Below are 9,633 nucleotides of genomic sequence, written 5' to 3'. Positions count from 1 at the left end.
AATATGAGTAAGTGAAATTTAAGAAAGTGTGGGAATCATGAGAAGCTTTAAAAGCAATGAGAGGAGCCTTGCCAAATTGGGGTTTAACTAAAGGTAGTTAGTTAGTTAGCTTAGCTTACATGTTTCAAGTTCTTTTGTTCTCCAAAGCAAGAATCATGTGTCCTAATTCCCTTTCATTTTATTAACAACTTATAAGATTACGAGTTTTGTCTATATTGGTATGTATATAATCGAGACGCCGCATACAATATCGTTTCTAAAGAATGAACGTCAAAGTTAATTAAACTCCTCTACAAAAAAATTGAAAAAAAAAAACATTTTTATGCAAAGTGTAACATAATGATAGCTATTCCGACATATTTTTGGGTCTAAAAGCTGGGTCTAAAAGCTCACCAAACTAAAAATATATGGGCCCAGAAAGAAAAAGCAGAGGGTTGTTGTTATGGGCCCATTGCATAAACTATTTAAGGCCTAACGGGCTCAGCCCAAATATTTTTTTTTCGTTTACTCAAAAACGAAGTCGTTTAGCATTTTATACACTAGTAAGAAGGAAACTGGTTTCATGCACTTTGTATCTTCGCTGGCGAGCAGACACGACCAGAACTATATTCCGACGAGCTTCTTAGATCATCATAAGAACAGAAAGTACCTCTTCTCCCCGATTACATCTAATAAAACAGTTAGGTAATTCCACTTTCTCGCACTTTTTTTCTCTTTTTCATCCGTACGACCACCGTCTCCGCCGCCGTTAAAAAAACTCCGATATCAAAATGTCGATTTATTTTTTACTTCAAGTAAGCTCTGCGTTGTCTCCACGTTATTGGGTTTCGAAAAGTGTTTAGCTTTAGCTTTGTTTAATGGTGTGTGGAAACAAACAATAATCCTCTGTTTTTGATCTTTGATGTTCCCATTGAATGAATGTTTCAGGAGCAAAACCTCAGAGATAGAGATGAAGACAATAATGTTTTTTGCTCGAGTCTTTTATCTTATTTTATGAATAAAGATTTATTTTGGATATTTTCAGAATGAAGGCAAACGCAGGTACGCTTACAAACTTCGAAGTACTCGACTTGCTTAACTCGAGAGGTGCATCAAATGATACTACAAGAGTCATAGCTCCAATCACTACATTAGAATACAAGGTCTTGCCCTTTTTTTTTTTTACATGTTGTTACTTCAGCCTTATAATGGGTTTAGTGAAGTTTAATTACTTTTTTGTTAATTTAGGTATATGATTACTTGATGGAGACTCCTGCTTGCACACAAACACTAGAGATCATTACAAACTTCTCTGATCAGTGCGAAGATTTCAAACTTGCTAAAGCCGAGATTCTCAATATCATCAATATCAGGCCATCATCTACTGTTAACCTGGCCTCGGTTTGTGTTGTTCTTACTATCTTTCCTTAACCAGATCTCATGAATATATCTGTCATTGCATTAGGTTATATCTACTTACAGGTTGTCATAATAACCTTTGATGATTGCGAGTTTTGTAGATCTTAGAGGAGCCCAGTGGACGGGGAATCGATAAAAAGGCAAAAGAGGGAATACTAAAGCTCGTGGAGGCTTTGCTACCGTCGCCTCCTATAGTGGAAGCTCGTGGAGAAAACGAGGAAGAGGAAACAGAGGAGGGTGAACAATTGGCAACTGCAGTTTTGAGATAATTTTCTTTCTTTTTTGCTATTTGTTTAAGCATCACTTAACGTTGAGAGTTTATATGAAGTTTACTAGATGCATACTATATTGTTTATTTTCATTTCCATATAACAATGTAGGAAAATATAAATTCGTATATGACAAAAATGAAGAAAACCATATTCTTTATGTTTCATAATAGTATAAACTTGTTTTTTTTTTCATTTTCTAGTAATCTTAATACTTTTGGATATTGTATAACTAATGATACTAGATAGTTTTAATAACTAGTTGAATTATTTTAATTTATATATTAAATGATATTCTTAAAAATAATCTTAATATTTATGCTTTTAAGTAAAATAATTATATTATGAAATAGATAAAGTATGTGTCTATGTGGTAATGGGCATCTTTGTTGTGCCCTTGGGTTCGAGGGAAAGCTTTGTTGTGTAAGGTTCAAGTTCACATTGTTTGTATCCAAACAAAATCAAAAAGAGTCACAACTTGAAATTGCACTAAAACAAGCTGAAATACATAGCATCTTTAATTTAGTTTTAGAGTTTTAAAAAATTACTAAAACCAAAATAAACAAGAAAACCAAATCAAAAACCAAACCGTAAATTAAGGCTACATCATATAAATTCTTACTTCTTAAAAAAAAAAAAATCTTACATCTTCAAATGATTATAGGTCCATTATTTCATGATTTTAAAAGTATAGATGTACGACTTACACAAATGTAGAGGAATATGTTCTATACAATTATACTAAAAAGCAAGGCAACTTATTTAAAATACTTTTCTTCTCGAATATTATTTCGAATTTCGTTGGATAAGCATATAGGGTTTGACAAAACATAAATAAAATTAATAGGTATCTCAACCTTTATGAAAAAGCATATGTAATCCATTCATTTTCATGGATAAATTTAGGGTATATATATTCAAGATTCGTATATTTATATGGTTAGTTAAAGCGTATATTAGACATAATCAGACCTTAATTTATTTAAAACATGTTAGATAGTTATAATGAGTAATAAATTTTACAATGTATGGTGTTATTATCGCTAGTCTACTGGTGAAAAGGAACTGCACCTGAATGATGTAATAGTTTGTACACATTTATATGCAAGTACGTACTCCATCTTCCAGGTGTTAGATATCACATTATTTCGTTGCTCGAATGATAATCGCTAATGTTATACGGATGATATTATGATGATGTAAGGACAAATAATGAGTGATGTAATTGGAACAAAGATACGCGAGACATATACACTTTGTTAACTTTGAAAAGTGGGTCTCACTGAATTATATAATGTGCCAAAGAATATGTCGTCGTCACGCTTAGCTTATCTTGTGGGATTTATATTCTCATATGCACCATTTTCGATGCCCTTTTATTCTTTTCTTTCTTTCCTTTCGTTTTAAATTTTTTTCTTTTGAAAATCATGTGAAGTGAACCAAGAATGAAGTATTCTCCCTAGATCCTTACAATGTTCAGTTTCCTACTTGTCTCATAGAGTTACGAAGCTTTCCCTTCAGAGTTATTTAATTTTTCAGTATAGCACACAACATTATCCTGTAAAGATAACATCATTAACATTTACAGTATTATCAGTATACAATAACCAACCCAAGTTCGAAAGAGTCTCCAAACTCTATATACAAGTACTAGAGTTGTCATAGCCGGATTAAGATGAACAATTTTAGTTACAAAAAGAGAATTATAAAGTAGAAAACAATTAAATATTAAAATGGAATACTTTCCTCACAAGAATACTTCATCGTCAACTACTTTTAACATTTTGCTAGATAGAATTATAAAATCGTTGTAACAAAAACAAAGTAGACTAGTTTTATCCGACGGTAAGGTGAATATCTTTGTAATTTAAAAGTGTAACGCAATGTGTATACTCAATGACAATTAATCGACATGAAAAATTCAAGGTAGACAATAACACGAGTTGATGTACCTAATCGTTTTTAGTTCATTTGCAATCAAATTTGAAATAAAGATTACTTTCAAAATGATTTGCGTTTTTTAGATCTCTTTACATTTTACTACCGTTTCTAAAAATCACATGCATTCATATAATATAAGTAAGAAACTGCTAGAGCCCGCAACTTTTATCTCATGTTCTTCTTTTCCATCGATCAAAACCCTTTAACTTTTGATTCGAAAATTTTATTAAACAGAAAGTATCCAAAGTAATTAACTCACTGTTAGTGAGTCACTAATGATTAGGGTTTTTGAAAAACAAAAACAAAACTTGAAACAGACTGCCACATGTAGAAGAAAATGACAGATGGCAAGAGAATAAATACTTTGCTTGAGAGAAGCGAACGAGTAGGGCCGATTAATAGACCCACTTAAATTCTCAAACTCATACTTCTTCTTCTTTATCGTAAGTCTCAAAACAGAAAAACACAGACAAGAGACTTCCAAAAAGATATTATTCTCTTCTCACTTTTGTCTCAGTTGTGTGACGATCAAGCCGCTATTTCTGAACTCATCTGACGGCTTACGTTGTCTATCTAGGTCCCATGGGTTGATCGTAGACGTTGAATAGATAAAGATGATTGGTCAAGTAGACGAGGACCCACCAAAGGAATGTGGGTCCGAGGTTTTTGGAACCACCGACGCTTTCCTTTTTCCTCCGCCACATCCGTATATACGGTCCATCTATATAATTATAGACATAAATTAATTTGCATATACTATTATCTACAAAAATAAAGTTTTTACTTTTATCATGATCACCAAGCAAGGCTTATTAACTTTTCAAAAATCAAAATTTCAATACGAATTTAAAACTGGAAATTGATTAAGTAACGTCTTCACATTTTTTCAAAAAAGTTTAAGAAGTTTGAGAATATCGTTCATAAAAAGAAGGTAGGATACAATGAAACTGAGAAATACCACCATAACCTACATTACTTCCAGAAATAGAACATTTGAAGCTCCCTAATTTACGCTTAACGGTCCATATAAAAGTAAAACTTCAAATAGTTGTATATCCATTAAAAACTATCAACAGAATATAATAAAACTAAAACTATGGAACTATAGTGGGTAGTTGGTAAAAAAAGATTAGTAAGTGGGTTTAGATAATAAGATCACCTGAGTTATGGACGACCAAAATGAATGATTTAATTTCAGATAGATACAATGAGAAAAGTTTACTAATCATTTGTTAAACTGAAATACTATATTTTCCGATGTTAAGACAACAGTTTTAAATAAAAAGTAAAAAATAATTGTAAGTGTGAACTAACTTAACCAAGTTGTATAGTAGAAGTGGTTTGTTGAGTGGAGACAGCAATCCCGAGGCGAAGAATGGTCCTCTTCTGGCTTCCTTCTTATTCACATCCCAACCCCCCAAACTCTTCCATGTCTCATCTCCTCTCTCTCTTCTCTCTCTACATTTTTTTCATAAACTTGTCTTAAAGTTCTCACTCTCCTCAAACAAAACAAACGCAAAATGGGTCTCACTTCTCTTCAAGCTTGCATGGATTCTGATTGGCTCCAGGTATCCATTATCTGTATTTTGCGTTTGCATTTACGTTTAAAGTTTATATATCTTCAAAGAACATTAAAAAAAATTAAACATATAAGCAGTTTTTTTTGGTTAGTTGTAAAGATAAATATCATATGCAAATGGAAGATCTGTTACGTTTACGTTTGACATTTTTGTTTACGTTTCAAACTGATTTTATCTTATCTTTTTGTAGTTTTTTTGTTTGTTATGATTTTGTTTTTGTCTCTTGTAAACTGTGAATGTGTAAATGTAAATGCAAATGCCAAAAAAATGGTTTGAAACAATTTAGACCTTACTCATCTCAAACCATCATTCTTTGGCGTGCGAATGATTAATTATACCATTAAAGTATGTTTCTATCGTGGTGAAACGATTCTATAGATCTTACACTGTTACACATTTTGATATAGTTTTGTAAATTGTAATATTAGGAAGCTGAGTCATCAGGAGGAAGCATGTTAGACTCTACAACGACTTCTCCATCAGCAGCCGACATACTAGCTGCTTGCAGCACTAGACCACAAGCCTCAGCCATGGCTGTAGCAGCGACGGCTATGATGGACGGTGGAAGGAGGCTGCGTCCACCTCACGACCATCCTCAAAAGTGTCCCCGTTGTGAGTCAACACATACTAAGTTCTGTTACTACAATAACTATAGCCTATCTCAGCCTCGCTACTTCTGCAAAACTTGTCGCCGTTACTGGACCAAAGGCGGCACATTAAGGAATATTCCGGTCGGTGGTGGCTGCCGGAAAAACAAGAAACCCTCTTCCTCAAATTCACCATCCTCCAAAAAACCGTCTAACATTGTTACCACTGACCTTATGGCTTTAGCCCATTCTCACCAAAATTACCAAAATGCCTCTCTAGGGTTTCCACATTTTGGTGGGAATGGGATGATGGGGTCTTACACAGCTCCTGATCATAGTAACGTTGGTTACTTGGAGAGCAAGTATGGCGGTTTGCTTTCACAGAGCCCTAGACCTATTGATTTCTTGGACAGTAAGTTTGATCTCATGGGAGTGAACAATAACAATCTGGTCATGGTTGATCATGGAAGTAACGGAGATCATCATCACAATCTTCACAACAATGTTGGTGGTGGTGGTCTCATGGATATCTCTACATGCCAGAGACTTATGCTATCTAATTATGACCATCATCTTTACAATCATCATGAAGATAATCAAAGGATAACATCAATAATGGATGTGAAGCCAAGTCCAAAGCTGTTATCGCTTGATTGGCAACAAGAGCAAGGCTACTCAGAGGGTAGTGGCAACGGAGGCGGAGGTAGATCTGACGGTGGTGGATACGGTGGTGGCGTTTATATCAACGGCTTAGGTTCGTCGTGGAATGGTTTGATGAATGGCTATGGATCGTCCACTAAAACAAACTCCCTGGTTTAATAAATTTCTATCCGAACTTTTTTTCTTGTTGTAATCAACTAGTAGTAATAATAGTACTAGAGAAGCAACTAAATTATATATGGGTTTGTTTGAGTAATCTTGATTAGAGGATTCAGATATATTTATCGTTTTGTGTGTTGGTGTTACTGTGGACGTCCTTGATGTGTAATGTTTCTTGATATATAAATAGCGCTCATTCTATTTTTGGTAACTTAGCTCTATACGACTTCTAAATTGATTACAATAACTGTTAACTTCAGTTCCCAAAAAGTAAGATGAATGTACATGTAAGGTTATAAACAGTGATGTGTTTTTTTTTCTTGCTATGCAAAGATCAAAAAGTTCAAAGTTTATCCATGAATTTTTTTGTCGACAAAAGGAGGAAAACATAGTCTAACTGAGAATATTTGACATTTGGAAAGAAGTTCAGACACATTCAAATTGGAATAAATTCTAAAGAAAATTAGGAGATAGAAAGCTAAGTAAGCAAACAGCCCATCACAAGACAAGATTCTCTACTGATTTATATTTTCAGGTATTTATTTACATGATTAGCTAAAATAAACGTTAAAGATTGAGTAACAAACTAAAAAAAATGAAACCAACGCCAGCTAAGAAACAAGATAATTATTTACTAATTCATCTTACACTTCCATCCAAAATATCTAAGATAGATTCTCAAATATATGTATAATATTGGATATGTCAAATCTGAAGAATACTTTTTTCAAATGAAAAACTATGAATTCTCAAGATTTGAACTATTTTCTTATATTTTATTGTTATTTCAAATTTTTTTACACTTAGAAATATTCACATAAAATTGCAGTTATGTTGATCTAAGCCAGTCCATCACGTAAATTTAGAGTTTTGTGAATTATAGATATATTATTTAAGAATGTAGAAAACAATAATTAAATAAATATTTTAGAAGGAGCAAAATTTTCATTTCTTAGGAGTTTTAATTTCACTAAAATGTATATATATAAATAAATCCTAACTTAATTTTGGTTACTCAAATGTTTCATCTGAATAAATTATTTGTGATTCCCTGAAATATTTATCTATTCACCTACAAAATTATTCAATTATTATAAACTATCAAAATGGAAAAGATCCAAAGCAAACTTAGCAGATATCATGAAATTAATGATTAAAATATATCAAACTGAAACAACACATACCAATTAGAATAAAAGTTTTGAACAAGATCTTTTGTTGACAAAATCAATCAATTAAAATTTTGTTGAGTATGTATTTTTGAACAAATCTATAAAACTTTAATTTTTTGGAAGAAGTTTTACATTAGATTTGTTGATTTAGAAATTTTTTGACGATCTATCAACATCTATATTTATAAAACATAAAATCAACTTTTTCAAAAAAAACATAAAATCAACTTAGCGAATGAATTTTACAATAATATATAGCGACAAGAGTTGAAACTATCTACATGGGGAAGTATTCAGTATATAATTATAAAACATAAAACATACAACTTGAAACATTTCTATCAACTTAAGTGATTGATTTTATTAGCAAATTTCACACTAACATTGATGTCGAAAATAGTTCAAGCTATCAATATATGAAATTATTCACTGATTAAAACCTATCAAATTAAATTATTTATTCTAAATAAAATTTAAGAGACATCATCATGTATGTAAATCACAACACAGATAAGCATAATAAAGTTTTGAACAAAATCAACTCAAACTATAAGCTTATTAGGATTTTGGAAAGATTCAACTTTCGACTCATTTATACGATTTAGAAAACGCTTTGGCAGAAAATTCATAAGTAGAAGATATCCAAAGGTAATTTAACTATTTGAATAATTTACTAATGATTCATGACGTGAAATAAAATTTGAAATATATTGACTAGTTGCCTCTAAGCTCAGTTGTGTATGTTTGGTTTGGGGAAAGGTGGTAATTTGCCAGACAACGACTAGTTGGTGGCAAAAGTACTATAAATTATAAGTTACACAAAAAAAAAGTGCTATAAATTACATTCCCATCTTTTAGATTGTTCTTGGATAAGTTATATCTTAGAGCACCATTAACCCAAATATTCTAAATGGGTCTCTTAATTTTAATCTAATACTTTTTAATTGTAAAAGTGGAATAAAAGACCGGATTAAGAGACCCATTAATTTTTGTGGTTCAATGCATGTCTCTTAATTAAGGTTTCTAAAAAAAAAAAATATTTGACAATTTTTTTTTAATTTTCTTATTAAAATTAAAATTAAAACATAGTAAATGATTACATTTGCAACATAGAATTTTAAAACATAAAACATAAAAAAAAAGTTTATTAAAATAAACGAGAATAATTTGAAAGAAACATCCGAGCTCAGTTATTGTCTTCATCGTGTCCAAATTTACGCCACACATGTTCAACCAAATCAGCTTTCAGTTGTTCATGCATTTGTCTATCACGAATTCTAGTTCGAACACCCATCATATTTACGATATTTGAAGGAATATCAGTAGAATACGTGAGATCGACATGTGAATTTCCGGTTTCATCTTCTTGTTGGAACTCCGAAACATCAAACAAAGTGTATCCATCGCGCTCGTTTTCTACGATCATATTATGGAGTATGATACATGCTCTCATAATCTTCCCAATTTTGGCTGTATCCCAAAAAAGTACCGGATTTTTAACAATGGCAAAGCGAGCTTGCAAGACTCTGAAAGCACGCTCGACATCTTTTCTGACAGCTTCTTGACGTTGAGCAAATAAAACTGCTTTAGGCTCTTGTGGCATTGTAATAGATTGAATAAAAGTTGCCCATTTTGGGTAAATACCATCGGTGAGATAGTAAGCCATATGATACTCTCTTCCGTTGACGGAGTAAGTGTCTTGGGGAGCTTGACCGTTTATTACGTCATCGAAAACAGGTGAGCGATCAAGAATATTAATATCATTTAAGGTATCTGGAGGTCCAAAAAATGCATGCCATATCCAGAGATCATATGAAACAACCGCCTCTAAAACGATTGTTGGTTTACCCGAACCACGAGAATATTG

The 9,633-nt window shown here is 32.2% G+C and overlaps 2 protein-coding genes across 3 annotated transcripts; both read left to right on the top strand.

Annotated features, from left to right (window-relative positions):
• The first annotated feature begins 429 nt into the window (after positions 1–429).
• On the top strand, positions 430–1,795 carry LOC106317036 (DNA-directed RNA polymerase III subunit RPC9-like). 2 transcript variants are annotated; one of them, XM_013754898.1, is made up of 4 exons: positions 430–684; positions 1,025–1,142; positions 1,228–1,380; positions 1,500–1,795. In XM_013754898.1, the coding sequence occupies exons 1-4, from the start codon at positions 563–565 to the stop codon at positions 1,665–1,667; spliced, it is 561 nt and encodes a 186-aa protein (XP_013610352.1). In that variant the 5' UTR covers positions 430–562; the 3' UTR covers positions 1,668–1,795. The 2 variants fall into 2 exon arrangements, with proteins under 2 accessions (XP_013610352.1, XP_013610353.1); XM_013754899.1 differs by having other exon boundaries at positions 589–679.
• Positions 1,796–4,958: 3,163 nt separating this feature from the next.
• Positions 4,959–6,809, top strand: LOC106313797 (dof zinc finger protein DOF5.6-like). Its single transcript, XM_013751710.1, has 2 exons — positions 4,959–5,176; positions 5,617–6,809. The coding sequence occupies exons 1-2, from the start codon at positions 5,129–5,131 to the stop codon at positions 6,592–6,594; spliced, it is 1,026 nt and encodes a 341-aa protein (XP_013607164.1). The 5' UTR covers positions 4,959–5,128; the 3' UTR covers positions 6,595–6,809.
• Positions 6,810–9,633: the final 2,824 nt, after the last annotated feature.

Source organism: Brassica oleracea, chromosome C9 (genome assembly GCF_000695525.1).
Source record: "Brassica oleracea var. oleracea cultivar TO1000 chromosome C9, BOL, whole genome shotgun sequence".
Lineage (NCBI taxonomy): Eukaryota > Viridiplantae > Streptophyta > Magnoliopsida > Brassicales > Brassicaceae > Brassica > Brassica oleracea.
This window is presented reverse-complemented; position numbering and strand designations above follow the sequence as displayed.